The 25,635-nt window shown below is 36.1% G+C and overlaps 1 protein-coding gene across 1 annotated transcript; it reads left to right on the top strand.

Moving 5' to 3' along the window:
* The first annotated feature begins 8,005 nt into the window (after positions 1–8,005).
* Positions 8,006–17,646, top strand: LOC137402793 (ankyrin-2-like). The gene is made up of 6 exons (XM_068089299.1): positions 8,006–10,778; positions 11,331–11,471; positions 11,876–11,968; positions 15,569–15,643; positions 16,084–16,253; positions 17,050–17,646. Exons 1-6 carry the CDS (start codon positions 8,006–8,008, stop codon positions 17,191–17,193), a joined length of 3,396 nt encoding a protein of 1,131 aa, XP_067945400.1. The 3' UTR covers positions 17,194–17,646.
* The last annotated feature ends 7,989 nt before the right edge of the window (positions 17,647–25,635 follow it).

The raw sequence follows: 25,635 nt of genomic DNA, 5'->3' as shown, positions 1-25,635 counted from the left end.
ATAAAAATAATGCAGATTACAAAATTGTTCTTGTTTTTTTTTAGCTATTGCCTACCTAAAGAAATGGTTTGACTTCACAGAGAACTCTTATTCGTACAAAGCAACTCATTTTGCACTGATAGAAGGCATCCCTAGCTACCAATGCATGCTTGACTCAAAGAATGATCTCAGTCCGAGCCATGTGGATGAGGATGTATTGTACGAGGAGCATAGCGGTATCAGGAGAATTCCCTGGGATGAGAAATGGAGTGACATCTTGAATAGCACACCCCTATTTCCGGAAACAAATAAGCTTGTATCATATATAATCTTCACACCAACAAGCAGTGTCGGCCCTGAGCGTGTATTTTTACTTGTGATAGCCAAATGGACAAAAGAAAGAAACAGAGCATGAACTGTACTCATCAAATCAGAGCTGCAAGTGGCCTACAATATGAAAATAAACTGCCAAGCATTTTATTCTGCTGTATTAAAATATGATGCATTGCTAAAGAAGTGCAGACAATCAACACAACATTGTGAGTACAACACCGGAGAAAAAGAGACAATGCTTAATAAGTAGGGTCTAATGTACACTACCTTACAGCTTTATATGCATGTATATCGTTATTATATTATTATATATCCTGTCATCTTATCATGAAGTTACCATATAACTATATAGAAGACAATATACACTTTCAAATACAGAGCCCACAACCAGGCACAATATGTCCTGTATCCTTTGTTCCTCCATTTGGCAACCCTATCCAAAGGTCCAAGAAAAATGATAGTTATGCCTATTTAAATTTTCGGCATTTTCAATAGGTTGCGTTGCATATACAATGTTTACCATGGTGATCCTTGATGTTTCTCCATCAAAAAGACTAAGCGAACCCGAGTTAGTTTCAGGCTTTTCGGTCAGTTAAGACTCTCATCTACCTCTATGCGTTAGCTAACCTTCGAGCGTCAGCTGTAATTTGGAGCCTGTGGAACAATGCCTTGCTAGTCTGTCTATTTCGTTTTATACGTCTGCCTCAGCGCACAAATCTACGTACAGAGCAAATCGATACATTGTTATCAATAATTTGATTTACTGTAAAACTCACGAAATCTCTTTTGGTGCTGAATTAAAAGGGCAGTATTTTACAGGTAAGATTTAAAAAAGAGAACTACAAATGTACATTGTATTTGTGCGTTTCTAGCCGGCAGTTCCTAACTCGGTTGCGGAATGGACACAGAATAAATTTTGGCGCCTACAATATAACTGCAATATAACAATACGATATAACTATAAGTTTTCCTTTTAAAAATTATATAAAACTATTTTCCGACATCCATGGTACTACTGATTATACATAATCACCAACACAGCCATTTTTCAAGCCGACTAGAACTCGTAGGCTATGATCTCACAAAGAGCTATCTTAAATATACCATACCCCTTTTAAGGTGCGCGGACACTAAAAGCAAATTAAGCGAAGCTGTAGCGGTTGAGGCGTCAAACGAATTTCACCTCAAAGCACACTTGGAGCAATATTATTCGCGCCCATCAGACAAAAACTAATACAGTAAACAGTTTTGATTAATAAAGTGATGTTATTAGGGATGTAGTGATAGGGAAGTTATTTGCATTAATTTAAACTTGAGTTAAAATAAATTAATTATCTCCCGACCAAACACAAGCGAAGCGATTGTTCGGGAGATTTAGGATAAATGCATATGTGCGCACAACTCACGAAAATTATTCATCAACGGCCGTCGCAAACCCTTGTACCAATATCTCATCCACGAATTTAACCATTTTTCAATGGAGTCGTTTAAAGGTTGACTTGCAACAAAATTCACATTACTGTTATTTGATATGAAAAGATTCATCATGTCCCTGTTGTGTTGTAAGTGCAAAAAATGTGGAAAGGTGATTACAAGCTCTAAAAAGCTCAAAAACGAACAGAAAATCGCAGCCACACGAGAACGCCGTAGTTTGGATTCCCTTTCCAAAACGGCTCAAATGTGATGTAGTTGTGAGAGATGGTTTCTGTTTACACTTTCTTGCAACCTTATTCGTCGAAATATTTTCACAAATATACTTCACGCATTCAATAAAACTATGTCTATTGTTCTTACATGTCTGTTTTATCGTCATCGTAATGCTGTCACTTTTAGCAGTGATATCTTAAAACTTACCGTAAAAATTCGTTTAATTTTTTAGCCTTAGCTTGTAGGAGTACATATCATTGTCTGATAATCATGGCGAGCCTGTTGGTCACTTGTGATAATCAAAAAGTGTGGCAGAATTTATTTTCGAAGTATTGGGTCACATGATCAGATTACGACTTGCCGATTAGACCAGGTCGAAACAAAACTGTAAAGTAGTGAGCATCTATATTTGATACAGGGTTTTCGGTAAAACCCCAAGTGTTTGTCATAAACTAGTGCTATGATAAGTTTTATATTGAGCTTTGTATTGGCCTTTCAATTCACGTGAGAACATACGTGACAAAACGATAGCCAAATTTCGTGGATACGTCATCGAAATAAAGAGATTCAAATCTACGGCGGCTTTTCGTTTTTGAGCTTTTAAGAGCTTGTAATCATATTTCCACATATTTGGCACTTACAAAACAACAGAGTAAGACATGGTGAATCTTTTGATACCAAATAACTGTAATGTGAATTTTTTTGCAAATCAACCTTTAAGTATAATAACGATACAAAACACATATAAACCTATTTAAATATGTTACGAAGTCTTTATTATTTGTAGAAAATTTCCTAAACCTTATCCATCTGATCGGATTATACACAAATAGACAGATTAATTCGGCCTGAAATCGTCATTAAAACTTGACAAGCCTTATTTTTATCAAAATTAAGACCGGCCAACGAAACGCCGAGTGACAAAGAATAAAACCATCAAGTCGTGAAAATTTCACGAAAAAAATCGTGCACATTTCACCAGTCTATAGCATTGTCCAATTGTCAAAGGTTTTTGTAATTAACGTAGAAGTACTGAAAAGCAATCATTTTCTTTTGCCGATTTCAAAGTAACTGATATTTTGAACACTTATGAGTACTTTGGTATTCCAACTGATGTCCAAAGCAGTGAAAGTAAAGGAAATGACGATGATATTTTTTTAACGATTCTTATGAGATTGTTACAATATTTAATTATAAGAATAATTATTTGATTTTATAAGATTTAATGATAAGAATAAGCATTCAAATTTACAATATTGAAGTATATAGTGACTGACATTGGGCAATATGTTACTGTTATTATTTTTTCTAAATAGTTTTTTCTATCTAGTTTAAATAGGTTTTCTAAAAATCTATATAAATATCAAAACCTCTTAATATTGTTAGCTATGACGTTTTGAAATGTAAACAAAATTGTGCATTGGTTTTTTATTATCACTGCAGTACTATATTAATAATAATGGTTATTCTTATAATATCAGTGAATTTTACTTGTAATATTGCACTTCTTTTATTGCGGGGAAAGATATAAACATATAATCTTTTCCTTTCATTATTGCTGTTTGTTGCACATAATAACACCCAGTACATTACAGCTACCATTGCAGTTATCCTACTCCACTGCAGTGCCATTTGACTGCTAATATTGCATTTCTCAACCATCAGTACCCTTTTTTTTCCAATATCACTTTGGTCGTGGGCTGTATGACAGGGGAATTTCTAGTTATCATTATTTGTTTATTTATCAGCTAACTTTAATTCTTTTGCGATTTCTCGCCAGTTATTCTTCTTGATATCTTCTTGTTTATAATTTTGGTGTCTTTGATTATAGAGGCATGGCCTGTCTCTCCCTAACTCAATGAGTTGCTCTTCAATATCTGATCACGCTACTATTACTAATTAATCAATTTATTATTATTTCACTGGCGTTTGGCACGACTACGTTTTCGGTTTTTGCGGTCTATGACCTTGGAACAGCCAATAGCGTGCAAGAGGCCGCACCCAAAATCAAACATGTTTGAACGCTCTGAAAACGCAACAATCTTGCCGCTTTGTCGCGTCGCTTCACTTTCGTATTGAGTACGCTCTAGTGTACGCGCGTCTTTATTACGCTAGCAATTTTTTTCCTACAGCAGACTGCGCGCATTGTCCAAAGTCGATCAAGCGTGCAATAGCACGACTACAACTACTATACTATACCATATACTGTATATACTGATACTGGTCAAATCTAAAAAAGATAACGATTTGTGAGTTTCTAGCCCGCAGTTCCTAACTCGGTTTGAAAACTGTGTAACTGTGTTGGCGATTATATGTAATCAGTAGTACCATGGACGTAATGGATTTATGTAATAGAAGTATAACTGTTTTGTAGCTAGACTAATATTTGCTGAAAAGACAGGTTCCAATATGTATTTAATAGAAATATAACTGTTTTGTAGCTAGGCTAATAATTGCTGAAAAGTCAGGTTCAAATTTGTATTGTAAGTAGAAGAAAAAGTGAAACGGTTTTGTAGGCAAGCCAAAACCTGCTGTAGTCATACAAAATAACCGTTTTGCAATGTAGTACATATGTAATAGTTTGTAATAATATTATCAATGTACAAGCTCTATTCAAAAGTATACTAAAAACCATTTACAACAACAGCCTACTACAACTACTCAGTGCAACTAGCATTAGCAGTTTTGTAGTTGCGTAGAAACGGCCTTATTAACGCGCAGTTATATTGTAGGCGCCGAAATTAATTTACGTGTACATTCCGCAACCGATTTAGGAATTGCGGCTAGAAACTCACAAATCGTTATCTTTTTTAGATCTGACCGTATATACTACTTATACTATACACACGTACCAGTATTATTCTTATCTAATGCGACGTCAACGTCACGTGACCTAGTGGGAAATAACATTTTCCCACACGTCGCGCAACTGTAACTACTTTCACGAGTACTAGCAATACTAAAGTAAACAGAAGGATGCAACAGAGATAAAACATTTAAACAGCCTACTACAAGAACTTCACGGAAATGTAAGTAAGTATTTACTTTGATTCTAAGAAAGATTTGTAGATTTCAAATAGTATATTTGGTTATACTGTCGTGAATTTCAACTAGCACGAGCTTACGTCAACCTAGTTCTTATTTTGCTCTAGCGATTACTGACAACCAGCATTAGACTGGTGATAATCATAGATATGACAGATCGATGGTTGATTAAATAAAAATAGAAAACAGCTACAATTATTGTTTAATTTCTAACTTTCACTTTTTTATTTTGCCTATAACTTTTGCCGTATGCTTCCTTTGTGCTCTTTCGCGTTTACAAACCTGGGATGCGTCTAGTTCCCAGATATGTTTATATGGCTTTGACAAATGACTCAAGCCATTTCAGTTCTCATCAAATAATTAACAATTCAACTCCCAATTCTTTTGCATCATATGCCAAGTAAGAATTGATTCAATTCACGATTCATTGCAAAAACGTAAGGTGTATGTTAAATTAAATTCTCAATTATTTAGCTATCGTAACTTAAATGGCTCGATTCATTTCAATTTTTCCAAATAAACAAGGTCAATTCTCTATTAATTCTTACAACAAATTGGCCTATGACAATCTATCAAAATAAAAATAACTCACGATTGCTAATTTAGCTACATGTACTAGCTCAGTCTATTGACTGTTTGTATAACAAATATCATCTATTTTACTAGGGAATTCATTGCTTTTTCGAGTGAAATTAAATGGTGCCTATAACATCGTTGCAATTATATAAGTGTCAGATGTATTCACACAATAATCAGATTATAAATACACGACTGTACAGCTCAGCAGCGGCAATTCAAAAGAAAGCTTACATAACAAGACAGCCTAATGTGCTGACTTTCTATTCAAAACGAGGCTTGAATCCTGTCATATCTATGACAATTAACTTGTTTACAAAACCCAGTAATAGGGAAGACGATTCCAATGTCTAGGATATTACAGTGCCTACCATTTTTTGCAGACATACGCTTATTTTTTTTGCTGTAAAAGCAGACCTTTCGTCATATAACTTTAATTTAAAGTTTTTTAAAATCGGTAAAAACTTTCTGCACGAGAATCTATGCATATGAAAGCCAAAATGAGTGCTTGATATTTTTGTAGTTTAGTGAAACTAGCTGCAAAAGAAAAACGCTATTGTCTTTGCAGTTAAACAATTTCTAATTTGAAAATGTAGTAACCATGAATATCATTGGTCCAGTGTTGAAGAATTTCACTAGTAGAAATTTGTTTAGGACGCTGTTTACAATATGTCTTTCAGTCAGCTAAACAAAATTGAAACCATGATTTTATGCTGTTTTTTGTTTAGTTTTTGGCACAATGATAACCTAACCTTCTAAATTTATTGTGGCAAAGGTTTGGGTGGATCTGTTAACCCTGCAACTTGTGATCAATGCTTTTATAAAGATAGAAAGGTGAATTGTTATAAAGGTTTTTCAGTAGAATGAATGATATTCTCGATCAGTTATGAAGTTTATAAATAGGCTTATTGTCAGTACGCAGGCAAACCATAGAGCTAAACTATATTACTGCGTAGTACATATTAACAACCAATAAAATATACGTAGTGATATCGAGGTCTTGTAAAATGTGTGCAGGTGGCAACATAGGACTGCACTGACCTTTCTTTTGGCACATGCCAACAGATTGGGTTACTTGAGATATCACTGATCATGATGAATTTTCTATCAATCCAATAATACTAAAGAGAAGCATCGGTGCATTTTGATTCGAGTCGCTTTGCTTATTGAAAATAGAGAATCGAGTCAATTCCTCTATTATTGGTGACAGTAAAGATTCAATTCACTTCTTACTGGTAGGATGTACCGAGTCAATACATTTCTACAGCAAGAAAAAGATACCGGAATATCTATTCAATTCAGTTTATTTGTGAGATGGGCCTCAAGCCTTAATCGAGCAAGCCTGTTAACTCAAGTGCCCATCTCTGCTAGTTCCATTGTTAAACTAATAGGCCTACATTATAATTTCTTGCAGAAACATTCAGCGCAGCTTGCTATAATATGAGAGGACAACTAGAATTTATAAAGAACCAATACATATTTCAGATAATATATTGTAGTTCAAAACCACAAAGCTACATTACATGTACAAAGTCAGTAGGAGTGTTATGAATTAGACATGAAACTTCAAAGACTTTGTCCACCATAGCTAGTGCTTTATGTTACAAAGGTACCGGAGAGTGATCATCAATTTGAGATCAACTATAGACTGGAATGTCTGGTAGAGGTAAAACGGTAAATGGTTTCCTTAGGTTTTATAGGTACATTGATGTGTCACTGCTAGTTCTTACTGGTGCATTGTCATGTTACTTCTAGACCTATAGAAACAGTGTCTCATTACCTCTACTTTTTTGTGGTTGACATAACTAATAACTTTAAGTCTATTGCTTGTAGCTGTCTGTCGATACAATATTATACAATCATATCTGAACTTAAGAGCTTAATACGTTTCTGGAGAAAGCACGTATGTCAATTTTTTCATATCTCAAAGCAATATTTCCTGTATAAAAAAAACTAAATACTATGTACTTCGTTCTCATCCTCTAAAAAACTACCTAAAACTGAACTTAAAAACCGAAAGAGGCTTGTATGTTTCTATCTCATAGGTTTTTCATATTTTAAGGCAGAAACCTGCTCAAAATTTTACTTGTATCTTGATTTTCTCATATGTTGAGGCACTCATATTTTGAGGTATGACTGTATTAGGGTAAAGTTGCTTAGTCAAGTTATGGAGCATTTTGGGTGTTCTTAGTGGAACCTCCATTTAAGTAGAGGATTTTTAATTCAGTAATAGTCACAAATGGTTGCACATTTGCTGGAATTTGAATCAAGTTGTTTCTTGGAAGATACTTTTTAATTTGATAAGGAATGTAGGCAAGTTGATACAAATACTTCATTAGAAGGAGGGGAACTTGAGTATTGTAGCTATGGAATTATTATATTGGGATGTTGCAGAAGGCCTAGTCAACAACACTTCCATAAACAGATGGCGAGAAGTAGGGAGGGCTCTCCGTCAGCTGGTGATTATCTTGCTAGAGTTTTAAAGTCTTATGTTGAGGTCTCAGGAAAGACTCATCTCACAGTGACACAATTAGATGGATACTTACGAAAAGTGGACAGAGAGGAAGTCTTTGTAATATTGATGTCTCTATTTAACAAAAGGGTGAGATTCCTTCATGTTGCTTTAAAAAGGAATGATACAGACTTAGCAACATGTTTAATGAGTCATACTTTAGCTGATCACCTGGCTGAAGTTCTCAAAAGTTGCGATGAGGAAGGTGAAACAATATTACACTTGGCTAGTATTTTAGGATACACACGACTAATAAAACAATCTCTAGACACCATATCAAAAGAAAATAGGGATAATCTGCTTATGATACGAAATAGTTTGGGAAAAACAGCATTACACTGCGCTAGCAGATATGGACATACAGACATAGTAAAGGGTATACTAGACTCCTTATCATCAGAGAATAAGGATAAACTGCTTTTACATCTGACTAAAACCAACTGGACAGCATTACACTATGCTAGCACTAATGGACATACAGACATAGTGAAGTGTATATTAGACTCCATATCATCAGAGAATAAAGATAGACTGCTTTTACAACAGACTGATATCAACTGGTCAGCATTACACAGTGCTAGCAGATATGGTCATACAGACATAGTGAAGTATATACTAGACTCGATATCATCTGATAGTATGGATATGCTGCTTTTACAACAAGATGATTCCAACTGGACAGCATTGCACTGTTCTAGCACTAATGGACATACACACATAGTGAAATGCATACTAAACTCCATATCATCAGAGAGTAAGGATGAACTGCTTTTACAACTGACTGAAGCCAATTGGTCAGCATTACACTATGCTAGCAGATATGGTCATACAGACATTGTGAAGTGTATACTAGACTCCATATCATCTGAGAATAAAGATAAGCTGCTTTTACAACTGACTGATGCCAACTGGTCAGCATTACACCGCGCTAGCAGACATGGACATACTGACACAGTTAAGTGTATACTAGGCTACGTATCATCAGAGAGCAAGGATAGATTGCTTTTACAGCAAGCTGGTTCTAACTGGACAGCATTACACAGTGCTAGCAGATATGGTCATACAGACATAGTCAAGTGTGTACTAGACTCCATATCACCAGAGAGTAAGGATAGGATGCTTTTACAGCAAGATGATACCAAATGGACAGCATTACACAGTGCTAGCACTAATGGTCATACAGACATAGTGAAGTGTATACTAGACTCCATATCATCAGAGAATAAGGATAAACTGCTTTTACATCTGACTGAAACCAACTGGACAGCATTACATCGTGCTAGCAGATATGGTCATACAGACATAGTGAAGTGTATACTTGACTCCATATCATCAAATAATATGGATAGACTGCTTTTGCAAATTACTAAAACCAACTGGTCAGCATTACACAGTGCTAGCAAATATGGACATACAGAAATAGTAAAATGTATACTAGGCTCCATATCATCAGAGAATTCGGATAGGCTGATTTTCCAACAGACTGATACCAACCGTACAGCATTGCACTATGCTAGCAGAAATGGCCATACAGACATAGTGAAGTGTATACTAGACTCCATATCATCAGAGAGCAAGGATAAGCTGCTTTTACAACAAAATAATACCAACATGACAGCATTACACTATGCTAGCAGTAAGGGACATACAGACATAGTAAAGTGTGTGCTAGACTCCGTATCATTAGAGAGTAAGGATAGGATGCTTTTACAACAAAATGATGAAAACTGCACAGCATTACACTGTGCAAGTATACATGGCCATACAGACATACTGAAATTTATACTAGACTCCATATCACCAGAAATAAAAGATGCTCTGAAAATGATGCTAGATAATAAAGGAAACACAGCGATGCAATATGCTGCAAGAGAAGAGTATTCTGAAACATCCACCAATTCTCTAAATGCCACGGCAATGGCACCCAATGATAACCTTGCCTTCTCGGTCACACACAAGGCATACACACCTGCTTCAGAACCTCTTAGTTCTGTCCTACAAATACAACCAATACCTCTCCCAGGCACACCCAATGGGAGATCAGCTTTCACTCCCGTAAAAGCATCTAGAGCAAGTCAACCTACTTTCGAAAATTCCACTTTTTCTCCAACTACATTTGATTTTCACAGAGGGTCACCACACTCTGCAACGAATGATGCACTCCTTACCCTTTTACAGGAACCTGCCAATGACTATCAATCAAGTTTTCAAATTCCTTCTTCCCTTCAAACTCATAACTTGGAAGAAAACCTTGACAATCCTTTTGTATCCCATGCCAGCTTAGAAACAGCCTATTCAGAATTCCTTTTCAGCAACTCTAAAACACCAGATTTATCGATGGTAAGTTCAGAGAGTCCTCTAAGTTTGGGGCAGAATCTGCCTCCGTCTCTAAGGTCACTGATACTAGATGAAAATGAGCCCTCTCAAGTTTCATCAACATATACAGGTTCACCTTATGTTCCAAATACTCTAATGCATTCATCAACTTCAACATCAAACTCGAATCTATTTACCAATCCCTCTGAGAGGAAAAGGCCTTGGTCCACAAACTATTCCATCACTAATAATATGTCTCAAGTAGAACCAGCATATGCTGAAGCAACATCAACTGTCACTGTTGAGGAAAGAGAGAATCCAATTGACTTATCTCATGGACCGACACCTGCACAAGTGTTTAAATATGAAGGTAAAATCTTCTGTGGTTTTCTACACAAACTGTTACCCTTCATGATATAGTATAATTTGGTATTGCACTAGAGCTGGTTATCAAAAATTACTAAAGCATTGATACCTCTATGTGATGTGCTTTTCAAATTTTGTATGCTGAGTAGAACTTGGTATAGAATGTACTGGATTATTCCACTATTTTAACTTGCTCAAGTTGGAAAACCTATTTTAATCAGATTCATTGATCAGGAACCAGAGTTCCATGTTAATTTAAACTAAAATCTGAAACATTATGCTTTCGCAAGAATTTTCGTCAAGGAAGTTAGCTGTTGTTTATCTATTCTATTTTCATCATTGTCCTATAAAAATACATTTTGCAAATATAGTAAATCTATTCACTTTCCGTATTGCGCCTTAAAAAGTCAACAATCATGGGTGGGAACCACAAAAATTTGGTGACCCACAAGTTCTTACTTGGTAGACAAAATCAAAAATCAAATTGTGTGTTATTATTTTCAGTGTGCAGATTCGAAGCATTGCATGATCTGTTCAATAGTATACTCATTTTTAGGGCAAATTGTCGGAGAAGTTATCAAACTCATCTACAACTCCAAGCGTCTTGTGTTTCCGTTCTCACTTGATAGCACAGTTGGAGAATTTACCAACACGGTGCAACGAGAAACTGGGAGCATCTGTAAACTCCATACCACCGGTTAGATATACTGTGCTTAAGTTCCTGATGAGTCTTTGTTCTAACAGTATTATGTAACAGCCATAAGTCCACAGTGTTCTCGTTTATTGTTTTGTCTTCCGCTGGCATCAGGTAGCTTCAAAGGAAAGCATTTGACTTTGGGAAACATCAACCTTTGATTTGTGGTTTGCAGTGTTATTCTCTTGCATTACAATGTATCTACTTATGCAGACTTAGTCACTAAGCCGTAATTAATAATCAGAGCTGATAACTTTCTTATGTTTGTATTGGCATGTCCATTCTGTTGAAACTCGTGTCACCTTATGAGCGACTCCGTATTTTTGAAGCTAAATACTTACTCTGATACGACAGCAACTAGTAACATATTATTATTATTTTACTTACATCTTTCCACTGTTTTACAGATGGATACGAATGCACGAATGGGATGCTACTAAAAGTTCTTCCTTTACCATTCATCATTTCTATTGGTAACTCCCAGACAACTATCACATCACGTGAGTAGACGCTAAGATAACCGCACACATCTGTTTTTTTGTTAAACCAGTTACATAGAATTTACAATTAATCATGCAATTACAGTTATAAACGAAATTACTATGCAGAAAGCTTTTGATAACTTTAGAACAAAAAATGACGTTTGTCAGTTTGCTAGATCATTATTGTCCTTTTGCAAGACATTTTATAGCAAAATATTAAATATTTTGTTTTAAATTATCTAATTAATAAATTGAGAAAAAATATTTTCTCTCGATTAACCTAAAGCTAAAAGATAATTTAGCGGTAATGGGATGGTCTAACATAGACACTAGTTGATGGCAAAAACTCACCTTCTGTCATGCACGTATTCATACTCTGTACAGTGGAACTTCGGTTCTTAAACGCTTCGGTTCTCGACCGACTCGGTTTTTGACCAAAGATTTTGAGATTTGTCCGTCTCGGATCTCGAACATAAATTCGGCTCTTGACCAAACCGGAGCATGCGCATTGTAATTGAAACATCTTCGGAAACAGCATGGAAACATTGGTCAACAAATGGAGAATCAATTTACACTTCATAAATTCTTTACAAAAGGGAAGAAACCATCTGGGACAAAGTCTCCTTTACCGAAGAGATTTGCTAGGGAGATAACCCCTCCAGTCTAGTTACCCTAAATTGTTTTGGAGGATTCTTCTTTAAAGATGTGAAGTAAACGTGCAATTGCTGTTTATGTTTTCTTTTTCCTACGATTTTTAATGTAACTGATCTGTTGCATTTTTGCTGTTTCATTATCAATTTCTGAAATTTTTGGGTATTGTATCTTAACCTTTAATGTGTTTGATGTTTTAAGAGCAAAACATACGAAATTTTTACTTTTGTTTTTTCCATCATCATAAATAGAAAAAACTTTTATTAAAGTTAAACCTGATTTATATCTAATCAATTTTATTTATAGTATACAGTACAATTTATGGTGTAAAATGTTGGAAAAATACTTTACCGAAGTTGTTTTCTCGCCTTTGAAAGGATTAAAATTCACATATAATTATTCATATGGGAAAAATTGTTTCGGATCTCGAACAACTCAGTTTTTGAACAACTTTCTAGAACGGATTATGTTTGAGAACCGAGGTTCCACTGTACTTAGTGTTGCAAAGTCTTATTGTTGTTTTCTTCTAGTAGTCATTGTTAACTAATCTTTTGTCCTACTTTTACCCTTACTTGATGGCAATACACTTTGACTTGTTAGGTTGGGCTGTACAGCTGTAATGTCAGTTATTACAATACATCTGGTAAGCAATTACCAGAAATCACTTCTACACTTCTGCAAAAATAACGCCTGCGCTCTGTCTTTTGTGCTTGCTTGCACACAATAAAGTGAATAATGCTTTGCGCAATCACATTGCGCCCTCGGGTTAAAATGTTCCTGTTATAAGATTTTTTACTTTACGAAGTGGAACACGATGGCCTTTTGTCCTCGCCATGCAAATCCTATTTCGCCACCTTGATTCAACAAAATCTTTGCTCGCATTTCCAATTTGGCTATTGGGGTATTTTTTGCGGCGAAATAACAAAGATGCAGGTATTCTTGTAGCTGAAAACCTCGCAACTCCACAATGAGATACGATAACCGTTTTCTCTCAGTTTGGCATTCCTTATGTGAAAAGTGATACATCATATTTTCCCTTCAGACGTAGTAGCTAAGTTTGAACTGCGATCCATTCGAACAGAGGGTCAAGGATCAAACAACTCCCCTTAATCTGCTAACTAAATTCCACTTTATTATGAGAACAGCATCACTCGGGCTTTCTTGTCTAATTAGGTTAAAGGTTTTAGTGAGGTCGGCTAAAAGTAATAGTGAAAAGGAGCCGGAAACTGATAGACAATAAAATTTTAGTGATGAAAATGTTGAAGTTCAGTAAAATAGTTAAAGATATGTACGTACATGTACGTACATGTACGTACATGTACGTACATGTACGTACATGTACGTACATGTACTACAACTTAACTTAAATGAATTTAGTAAGTTAAATTCATTTACTTTAAATTTAAAGTTTATGTTATATATCCGTCTCCAAGTTAAGAACTCCCTACAGTACATTGTAATATTACATTTGATTGAAGATCATAACCACTAAATACACTAAAGTTACTATAGATAACTATAGTCATGAAGGTTAACATATTGTTCTGTTACTAAGGTTTAATCTGTACAGTAGGTATATGAATATTTGATGACTTTTAGCAGGGGACGTTTGCATTGTATAATTACTATGGCTTTCTATATCCCTCTATCCGACATTTGTGCTATACGATGCCAACTCCATAACGAATTAAAGAATATGGCCTGGGAGCACTGTATTCTAAAACGCTGGAAAGCAGTTGATTGATGCAGGCACCGTAGTGTTGGTCTACAGGACTGAATGTCATTAGTTTATGACCCGTACAAAGTGAAATTTATCCGACCCTTTAACCCTGATTTTAAACAGACACTAGAATGTCTGTCATATAGTGAAGCCTTACTTTTATTGTAGCGAAGATTTGCAAGTTGAATCGTCTCATGTACACAAAGAGAGTGAGTTAAAAAGGAACTCAAATCAAGTATACTCAATACAGTATAATATCACATAGAATTATGATTCTTGTTCTACTTTTTAACTGTAGATACAGATATCGTATATCCCCGCATTCAAGTTGAAGCTAGGACAAAAAGAATTACCAAACTGAGGGGTCCGGCGTAATACATGCGCAACTCCAATTGCAAGCAAACAAAATGATATTAATGCTTACTTAATTTCACCCGCTTCAACTCAAACCTTTATAAAGTCAACTTTATTAATAAAAGTAAAACCTAACAATAACAATTTCCACCACCATTAACTCTTTCGCTACTAAATAAATCTTTATGGAGACAATTAAATACTTGGTAAAACCAAACATTTGACGTTGGCGCATGTAACATTGACATTAAAATGTTGTCATAACATTTGACCAAGTTAATTAGCATAAAATTTCACCTCATCTTATCTCATAAAAAGGCCACAATTATGTTGCAAATTGAGTTGAGATACATTTTTGTCCTTCTTATACTGTCATGGTTGACAAGTCAAGCATGTTCCAAGTCAGACGAGTTACCACTATTACTATAGCTTACTATATAGTAACCATCAGTAATCAGTAATCATCAGAAGTTCATTGATCTACAATTTGTGAAACCTGCGTAGTGGTAATGTGTCTGTTCGCCGCGAAAAAGAAATAGCTATGAAAATGTGTTTTTGCAAACGTGAGATGCAAACATGTTTTCTATTGGCTCAACGCAATCAGAGGCTTGGTTTTTTTCAAATAAGTCGAGAGATGATAGGCTAATTATTCAGCCACTCACCAATCAGAAAGGCTTCGTACTAAGCCTACAAAAGTCTTCTACTTCTGCCACCCTTAGCTTTGATAGGTACATACGATGTTTTACGGTTTACCAAGTTGGCTTATATATTCGAATTCTTATAAATTCCCTGGTTTCAAGGCTGTTTTTCTAGGGCCAGCTTATATGCAGAAACATGATAACTCACGCTGCACTACATGCCCTGCTAATGCATTATGATAATTACCTCTTTAGGGCCTGCTACATCCAGTGCTAGGACTCCCGTTGTTGAAGATGAACAAGAAAAAAAGCCAGCCAAGTTTGGAAGAGGTAGGACAACTTCATATGGCAAACACCTTGATATATTATATCGAATATATTAGTACACGGTAGAGCAAAGCGTAAAAGTACAAGGAATGACAATTCAACTCTTTATCACACCCTAGTTGTATAGTTTTACCATTTACATTCGTTATCTATTTTCCATTATTTCCTATGATGTATGAAGGGGTTGTATTATTTCTGTCAAGTCTAAAATTCTATGGTCGCCAGTGGCTTGCCATAAATTTTGATTAGGATTGAGAAAAAAACGTTTTACATGAGGCTCAGTAGACTTGTATATAAAATTTTCTAAGCAAATTTTGCCTTAACCGGCAAACTTTAGAAACCTAAAAATAACAACTTCTACGCTAAGTATATTTTGTATATATTGTCGGTTTGTTCAGATCAAATGATTGATTAACAGGTACCATACACTTGTGTGTTTTCAGTGAGCACGACTGCACAGGTCATTCAGTTGTTTACCTTTGTCCATGAACGCGTCATCGAAGGTAAAACTATCAATGCTGCCCTCAAACTCACTGGTAAAGACAGACAGACTATTGAACGATTTAAAAACATATATTATCTACATTTGACCAACGCAACAAAGTTGAATGAGGTGAGGATGGAAGTCTGTTTCGATATACTCATAGATCACCTTATGACTTTTAGTAGGCTTTGCAGCCAGTACGGTATGATTTACGCAGGAATAAACAAAACTAAAATTTAAAAGTTAGAATGGTAAATGTTGTATATGTTGATTAAAGATAAATGTTCTGTGCAAAATCCTTTTTATAACCTGTGCAACCCCGGGCATCCAGTGGACAGGGTATGTTGCTCTACAGTGTGAAGAATTTATTTGAAACTAACTTCTCTACAAAAATTCTTCAACAGGAAATATTTTATTTCAAATTACAAAAGCATAACATATCCGGTATTGATTCCACATTTGAATTACCGTACTTTTTGGACTATAAACCGCACCCCTATATAAGCCGCATCTGCTTTATTTTCCAAAAACCGATAATAAAACAATGCATAGGCCTCACCTTTGTATAGGCCGCAGAACTCAGGACGGTGCTTTTTAACACGGCGGCAACTTTGCTGTTTAAAACGGAACAGTCCCTATTGGCACTGTTTCGCATTAATCGACGCTTTTTAATTTAGTGCCTAATGGAACAGTACCGTTAGGCATTGTTTTGTATTTTCTTTCACCGCTAGAGGCGCACTAACCGGAGAATCTGGTTAATGTGCCCTAGCTGTGAAAGAAAAAGCCACAGAATATCCGCACCCTTATATAAGCCGCATGGCTCAAATCATCGGAAAAAAGTAGCGGCTAATAGTCCGACAAGTACGGTACTCTAATGCTGTCTAGAATGTATACCCAAAACTATTATATCTTTGTATATTTATAGCTAAAGGAGGAATCGGAGAGTTTTGCCAGACCAAAGCCTCTGCGATGGCTGAATGAAAAGGCAGGTGAGAGTGTTGATTGGGATTTCCTTAAAGAAATGGCAGTCAATGACAAAGCTACTTTATTTGGAGCTATTAAAAAGTGATAGAAAAGATTGCACCAGTACATTCTGAAATTCTCTGAATTTCAAATATTGAGGCCCGCTTTCAGGCCTGGACATTGAGTAACTTATAGCATTTTAATGATATAATGGTATAAAATATTGTCATTATTTTTTCAACATTATAAATAATTTTACAAGCTGATAATTAGGCTAGCATGAACTAGTACTAGCATGAACTAGTACTTAATAGTGTGATGGTCTTTCTTCCCAGTTTTCACTTTTATGAATTATCTTAACAGGTTATAGTATTTAAAAACTAAAACTTCATTTTTTATCTATTTAAACGTTGATATATTGAAAGGACAACTCCAGTTCTACTTGTAACACGAGTGCAGAGAACTTTGATGATTTTGAACAGTTTTTTGGTGATTGTAAAGATATTTGTTATTATTATATTCATGTTAATTAACTACTAACATATATAATATATTTATAATAGGTGAATTCATGTTGATCACTATGTAATGCAGCCCTGCGTCTCTCTGAGCTGCTGTGTCATCAACTGATATGAACTGAAAACGGTTGTTAAACCGAGTATAATTTTACTTCAACATCTTACCATTATCACACGAAATAACCACCTACTCAAATGCATTGAATTCGTAGACTACCTGGTGGCACTCAAAGAGTGCTCACAAATCGCTACAGTCATAAGAGAAATATTAAAGTAGCAGAAAGGTTTTAGGACACCACAGTGGACCCTGGCCATACAATTTCAGTTCGTTACAGTGTTGGCATGATAAGGGCATGATGTCGTACAGAGAGGTTTAGAAACCCATAGAAATTATCTAATGCAAACACCCCTGGTAAAATCATCCAAATTTGATCAAAGTACTGTAAATATTAACAATTAATAATAAAATAGTATGTTAACTTTAGTAGCTATAGTTACTTACAATAACTTTAGTGTATTTCGTGGTCAGGATCTGCAATAAAATGATACATTACTATGTGCATTGTATACCGTAAAAAGATTTTACCTTGAAGACAGACGTATAACACAACTGTTGAATTTAACTTGATTAATTTAGCCTCCCAAACAAATACTTAGAGCTAAGTTTTAATACGTATTTTATTAATCTAAACTTCACTATAACTTATAACAAACGGATAATGCTGAAGTGAAAGGGAGCAAGCATCGTAACTCTTTGAAATGTGAGAGAGATTTCGGCAAATAGCATATCGGCATCTTCGTTATCTCAAAATTTGTAGCATACTGACTGCCAAATTTGAATTTTGAGATAAATCTCTGTTGATATCATATGGCGAAAAAAATGTTATATGGCGGGGACAAAAAGGTGTTTAACGGCATAAGGCGAAAAAATCGTATAACAGGGACATCGTAACCCGAGGTCGCACTTTATATTGGACTACATGAACATTACAATGTATATTAAAGTATTATAGTTAGCATTATATTAACCTGGTTTTGTGAAGCTCCTGACGTTCCTAAAGATTATTAAATCGAGTTCATTATCAAGAATGACATATAAATGTATTCAAGTTGCCTTTCTTTTACCATTCATTGTTTTTCCATTTGGGTTCCTATAAATTAAAGAATGTCAAAGTGGCGGTCAAATAGAGGTGGCGTTCAATTAAAGAGTAGCTCTATGTTTTGACCTCCTATAGTGGCGTTCAAATAAAGTTGGCTTTCAAATAGATGTTTTACGGTACAAAATATTTCTTGAAACCTTTAATGGTTTACTCACTTCAGTATACAAATACAGTCGAACTCGGATAACTCGCCCTCGGATAGCTTGAACACATGGTTAACTTGAACGGATTTGTTTGGTTTGTTCTCACGCAATGATAAATTGCTTTAGATAACTCGACCTCAACATCATTAGCTCGAACAGTTTTTACAGTTTTTCGACGGTTGTTATCACTTTAGAATACCTTCATTCAAACCATAGAGCTAAACATCAACTTTTAGTAGTTCTCAGGCGTCTTATTACCATTATCGGCAAAATATTTTTGTTAACGACTTTTCTAAAGGTTTGCAAAAAATCAAATTTTACCAAACATCCGCTTTGCGGTGGCCTTTCAAAAGCAAGGAAAAGCGAGGTAACTTCGGATACATTTGATGTAAAATTGGTAAAATTGATCTTGGTTAAAACGTTCAGGGGAAAATATGTCTTTTTCCTGAGCGTGTTAACTGCGATCAGTTTTTTCAATTTTAACCTGCAAACGTCTTGGCAGTCACATCACCTAAAACAACAAATAATTCTCAAGTGAGCGAAAAATATCTGTACCTTCGGATAGAATTTTTTAAAACTTTACATGAGAGGCCCTTTAGCTTGCAACAAGCAATCTATGCTTTTGATTTATATATAGTATGCATAGGTACATGTATCTACTGATGAACACATGCAGTTGTGACACTGCTGTGATAACTTGAACGCTCTGATAACTGGAACACTTTCGCTCGGTCCCGTGAAGTTTGAGTTATCCAAGTTTCACTGTACATACAAGTATCTATGCGAGTACAACTAGTAATTATGGGTGAACATTTACATAAATGAATACATACATGTTGTTATGTTTCTGCACAGAAGCAATTAAATAGAGTATTAAATTAGAGAAATGGTTTATTGCACACTCCAGAGACAACTGATTTGATAACAGAAAACCCAAGTATTTATATGTTTGGTCATAGAAAAGCTTTGTAAAAAGCTACAAGCATTATTAATAGCTATAATGAGACAGTACTATATAATATTAGCTTGTATAAAGCTTTAGCTAAAAAGCATAATGTTTGTTGGCAAAGTACCAATAATACTTGGCACTTGCATGACACCTCCTCACTAAGCTAAAGGTTCTTTCTGGTTCTCTTAGACCTTCGGGGTTTGTCTCTGCTATACTCATCTCCATCAGGTAGACGAGGGTTGCGTGGTCTTCTTCTAGACGGAGGTTGCTCTGTTACAGTTGTAGGGGCTGGTAGTTGCAGTTTTGTCTCCTCTGTTATATCAGGTTTATCTCCAGGGTCTTGATCTTCTTCTGTTGAGTATCTTGGTCTGAGTTGTTCAACATGTCTTCTCCAAGTAGGTCCCTTTGGTACCACTTTGACATTGAGACTACGAGTTCCATATATCTTAGTAACAATGGCTGGAACCCATCTAGGTTGTCTGTTGCGTCTAGAGCTGGAACTCCTTTGGTAGGTCCTAGAAGTGTGAGAAGAGGTCTGTGGTCAGTTACCAAGATAAACCGTCGACCATACAGGTACTGGTGATACTTCTTTAGAGCAAATATGATTGAGAGAGCTTCTTTTTGTATTTGTCCATATTTCCTCTGTGTGCTGGTCAGTGTTTTTGAAACATTGGCTATTGGTCTCTCACTTCCATCAGGATAACGATGAAATAGTACAGCTCCCAGTCCAGTTTCTGAAGCATCACATGAGATTCCAATGTCAAGATCTGGGTTGAAGTGTGCTAAGACACTATCAGTTGATAGCATATCTTTCAGTTTGTTGAAGCTCTTTTCTTGTTCAGTGCCCCACTTCCAGGTCTCTCCTTTGCGTGTCAGTTTGTGCAATGGTCCTGTGAGTTGTGACAGATTGGGTATGAACTTGCTGTAGAATTGTGTAGCTCCTAAGAAAGATCTTAGCTGAGTTAAGTCTGTTGGGACTGGCATCTGTTGTACTGCATCTGCCTTCTTTCCTTTAGTGATTCCCTTTGAAGTGAGTTTGTGTCCCAGATACTCTACTGTAGGTTGAGCAAAACAGCACTTGTCTTTTCTACATCTGAGCCCTCTTTCTTCTAATCTTTGAAGAAGTCGACGTAAGTTTTGTAGATGGCTCTCTGCATTGGCTCCACTCACTAGTATATCATCTAGGTATACTGCTACTCCTGGGAGGTCTTGTGTCAGTTGCTCCATGATTTCTTGAAAATACCCTGGTGCTGAGCTTATGCCAAAGGGCAACCTCTTCTGTAGTAGTACTCCTCGGTGTGTTGATAGTGCTAGTCGTCGTTGACTTTCTGGTGCCAACAATATTTGATTGTAGGCATCTGCTAAATCAATCTTTGTGTAGCAATAGCCTCCACCTAGTTTTCTGATTAGATCTTCTGGTAGTGGGATGGGTTTCCTATGTGTTTCTAGCTGATTATTGATAGTCTTGGAGTAGTCTCCACATACTCTGATCTTCCCTGCAGCTTGACCTGTTGTAGATTTGCGTACAGGTACAACTGGTGTTCCATACTGGTTGAATTGAGTTGGTTCCCATATGCCTTTAGCTACACCTGCTTCGTATGCTTGGTTGAGCTCTTCTGTCAAGGCAATAGGAACTGGTCTGGGTCGGCAGAAGACTGGCTTTGTTGAAGGTTTGAAGTTTATCTCTAGTTCAAAGTTCTTGAGACATACTAGCTCGTCTTTGAATATTTCTGGAAATTCTTTGCACATCTCCTTACACTTGATTTGTAACCTCCCATCTGGCTGGTTCTCTGTGATTGTTGATACAAGGTTCTGTTGTAGCTTGTCATCAATAGAGATGCCTAGTTGCTGTATAGCAGTTCTTCCTAGTAGGTTGAGATCTTGTACAGCACTAATCACAAATGGTAGTCTGACTTCTTTCTGTGCATCCAATTGGGCAGTTAGCTCACATCTGCCAAGCGTCTCTATGAGATGTCCTGAGGCTGATTTGTAGTTAACTGTAGTAGGTTTTAGGTTTGGCTTTCCTAGCTTCTCCCATATTGATTTACAGATGAAGTTGTCACATGCTCCAGTGTCCAGTTCAAGTGTGAAGTTGTCTCCCTCCAGTTTGATGTTTTCAGCAAGTTTCACCATCTTGGTTGATGTGCATTCTATCATCTTTACTGGTTTTTCTGCTACAGATGATTTCTTTTTCTTGCATGCTCTTTCTATGTGACCTTGTTTAGAACAAAAGTTGCAGGTGGCTGCTTTGAATCTGCAGTCATCCGCTGTATGGTTAGTTCGGTCACATCTGTAGCATAGCTTTCCTTCCTTCTGCTTGTCAGGTGTAGAGTTGTTTTTCTGGATTGGTTTGTATCTTGATTTCTGTTGAGCAACCTTGTTGACTTTAGACGAGTTTCCATAAACTGTCTCTTTGGCAACTTTAGCTGCTTCTTCTGTTTCCTGTGCTACCTGTATAGCTTTGTTGAAGTTGAGTTCATTGTCCTTGACCTTGAAGAGGGATTTGAGAACTGCTTCATTGTTTACAGAGCAGATAAATCTTGTTCTGAGAGCCTCATCTAATGGATCTGTAATGTCTATGAAGGCACATGTAGTTGCGTCTTGACGAATTCTGGCAGCTAACTCTTGAATAGTTTCTCCAGGTTTCCTCTGCATGTCACTCCAATACTTGTAACGCTCTCTAACAATGAAGCGCTTAGGGTCATACTGGTCTTTGAGAAATTCCAGTATTTCATCCATGTCGAGGTCGTTGATCTGCTTGGGTGTTGAAAGCTGAGCTGCCATATTACTAAGCTGCTTGTAGAGTGTAGGCTGTTGGTTGGTGAGAAAAGTGCCAGCAATCTTGTCTTGATGAATAGAATTTGCTGCAATGAATGTGTTGAATCTGTCTATGTAATCTGTTAGTAGCTCTGCTGTTGGGTCAAAACCTGGGAAGGCTGGAACAGCGGTTGCAGCTGTTTCTTGTTTCCGTTGTAGGTTTTGTAGTAGTAGCTCCATCAGTTTCTTATTCTCCTCCATTCTTTCATCTTGCTGACGTCTGTATTCCTCTTGTTGCTGCTTGAACTCCTCATGCTGCTGTTGTCTATGCTCTTCTTGCTGCTTTCTCTGCTCCTCTTGCTGCTGTCTCTGGTCCTCCTGCTGCTTCTGCATTAGCTTGATCTGCTCCTCTTGCTGCTGTCTCTGGTCCTCCTGCTGCTTCTGCATTAGCTTGATCAGGTCTGCTACTTCTGCCATTGTAGTGGTGCAATTTTGAACAGTTACTCTTGTAATAAACTAGAACTCTTTGTATCGATTTTATCAATGATAAAATCTGAACAACACTCTTTGTAACTGTTCAAAAGAGAAATCCTTGTTGCCAATTAGCTTCTGTTATGTTTCTGCACAGAAGCAATTAAATAGAGTATTAAATTAGAGAAATGGTTTATTGCACACTCCAGAGACAACTGATTTGATAACAGAAAATCCAAGTATTTATATGTTTGGTCATAGAAAAGCTTTGTAAAAAGCTACAAGCATTATTAATAGCTATAATGAGACAGTACTATATAATATTAGCTTGTATAAAGCTTTAGCTAAAAAGCATAATGTTTGTTGGCAAAGTACCAATAATACTTGGCACTTGCATGACACATGTCTTGCTTATACGCAAGCCACACTTAGGCATACACACATACTTTCTTGTATACCCACAGGCATACACCCGCAGACATGTAGACAAGTGTACACTCACATGCAAACATATATGCCAACATGCAATGTACATGCTTCACGCTACCAAAAATAAAACTTAGCATGAAGTCGGGAAGTGCTATTCCATTAGCACTGAAATATCAAGTGAAAAGTCCATACAAAGACTGCCAATAAAGCAACCCTACTCCAATACTGATGACAACAATATGAAGTTGTGGCTAATGAGAGCACAACTCCAAATCCTATTATTCAATGTAGAAACTTAGTTATGACTATTTAATGAAAAAATAAAATTTAGTCGAAAAATTCTAACAGTGTTGCATCTATATTAATCTCTACAACCACTGACTCACCTGCCACTAATGTCACTGCCTCACCTGCCACTAATGTCAGTGCTGCCAACTCTCTTAAACCCAAAGACTAGACCGTTATTACATTATGCAGCTAGAAGCCATATGCTGAATTGCAAGCATTTACTTTATATGCTATGATACACAATTCAATGCAGATGCACATTTTATATTTTTCACTGATGGATGACAAGCGATAAGGTTACAACTAAATAGAATGATGTATAGCACTTACTCAGTAAATAGGTGAACAGTAGGACATAACTCCAAACAACACATTTATGGCTCAATAAATTTCCATAAGTCTATTTTTGCATATGCTGCCACCCATACATGAGCAAATATCATTTTCACCCATGACACTGTTAAACTGATGACAAACGATACGATTTTCAGCATTACCAAGCTCTCTCTGAACTTCTATTTATTGCCAGCTAAGAAAGTCAATAATGTCTGCCCAACTGAAGTTCACATGACAGCCACTCTGTCTTCGCTCATGTTAAAATCAATGGCTTATTACACAGGAGACGTGTTTTATTACACACACTCCTAATACATGTATATTGATTTGTTGTAATTGAAACAAAACAGGAGGATAAAACTCCAAAACATCTTGCTGAGTCACCTCTACGTGTACAGCACATGTAACAGCACCATTAGAGCATACTGAAATTTGTGAACTAATTCGCATAAATCTTTCGAAGGTTGTATACGAGTATACTTCAACATCACAAATATTATTTTAGCATATTACTTGTATATTGTCTGCAGATCAATGCTGAAGCCTTCTAACGTTTGAGACAGTTGATAATAAGTCCTGCTGATTGGTTACCCACTGAAATTCACAGTGGCAATTGTACCGAGTATGTGTTTTGCCGATTTTAAAAGGTTCTACTTGAAAATAAGATCAAATTCACTGAAACGGTTCTCTATACATTGTACCAAAATAGTAATAACCTCAACGCTAATGAACAAGTGTATCAAAGCTGAACCGGTATGGAGTTGTCGGTACTTGAAGTGAAACCAAAAGAATATGATATGTGGTATGATGTAAACCATGTGTTTTTAATCTACATTTTTGGCAAGCCGGTAACAATCATAGCATTTTAGGCTTGACGGAAGTAGTACAACTCCTTCATACATCAGAGCAAATATTGGAATATAAAAAACTCATGCAAAAGGTGAAACTACACAAATAGGATGTGATAAAGAATTGGAGTTGTTATTCCTTGTACTTGTATGACTAGCTCTATTATGTACTAATATATTCAATATAATATACCAAGTTGCCTGCCATATAAATGTTTCATTCATTACATGGGCAATGTGGAAACCTTTGCTGACCATTTACCGAATACACAGATGATCATAAAAACAAAACTTAACAAGGTGTCTATCTGAGCATCAACACACAAAACAATTAGTTTATTTATTAGTAACGCACTGAATTTTAGACTAATTTTAAGATAAAAACTTGTAAAATTACACCATTATCTTCTTTATACCGTCTCAACTGGTACAGCAGCACAAAGTTAAATCAGCATCTTTACAAATCGAAGTTGTCTACACCTGTTATTTGAAAGTTGGGGCCTCCACAGACAAAAAAGGATTTCTACAGGCAAGAGAAAGAAGTTCTACAGGCAGGAGAAAAAAGGGTTTACAAGCAAGAGAATGAGGCTGAGGAAAAACCATAAAATTTTTTTTTTAAATTATAAGGGATAGGTGAAATGCAGTGTAT

Source organism: Watersipora subatra, chromosome 8 (genome assembly GCF_963576615.1).
Source record: "Watersipora subatra chromosome 8, tzWatSuba1.1, whole genome shotgun sequence".
Lineage (NCBI taxonomy): Eukaryota > Metazoa > Bryozoa > Gymnolaemata > Cheilostomatida > Watersiporidae > Watersipora > Watersipora subatra.
Note: the sequence above shows the minus strand (reverse complement) of the source record. Positions and strands in the feature narration are given on the sequence as shown.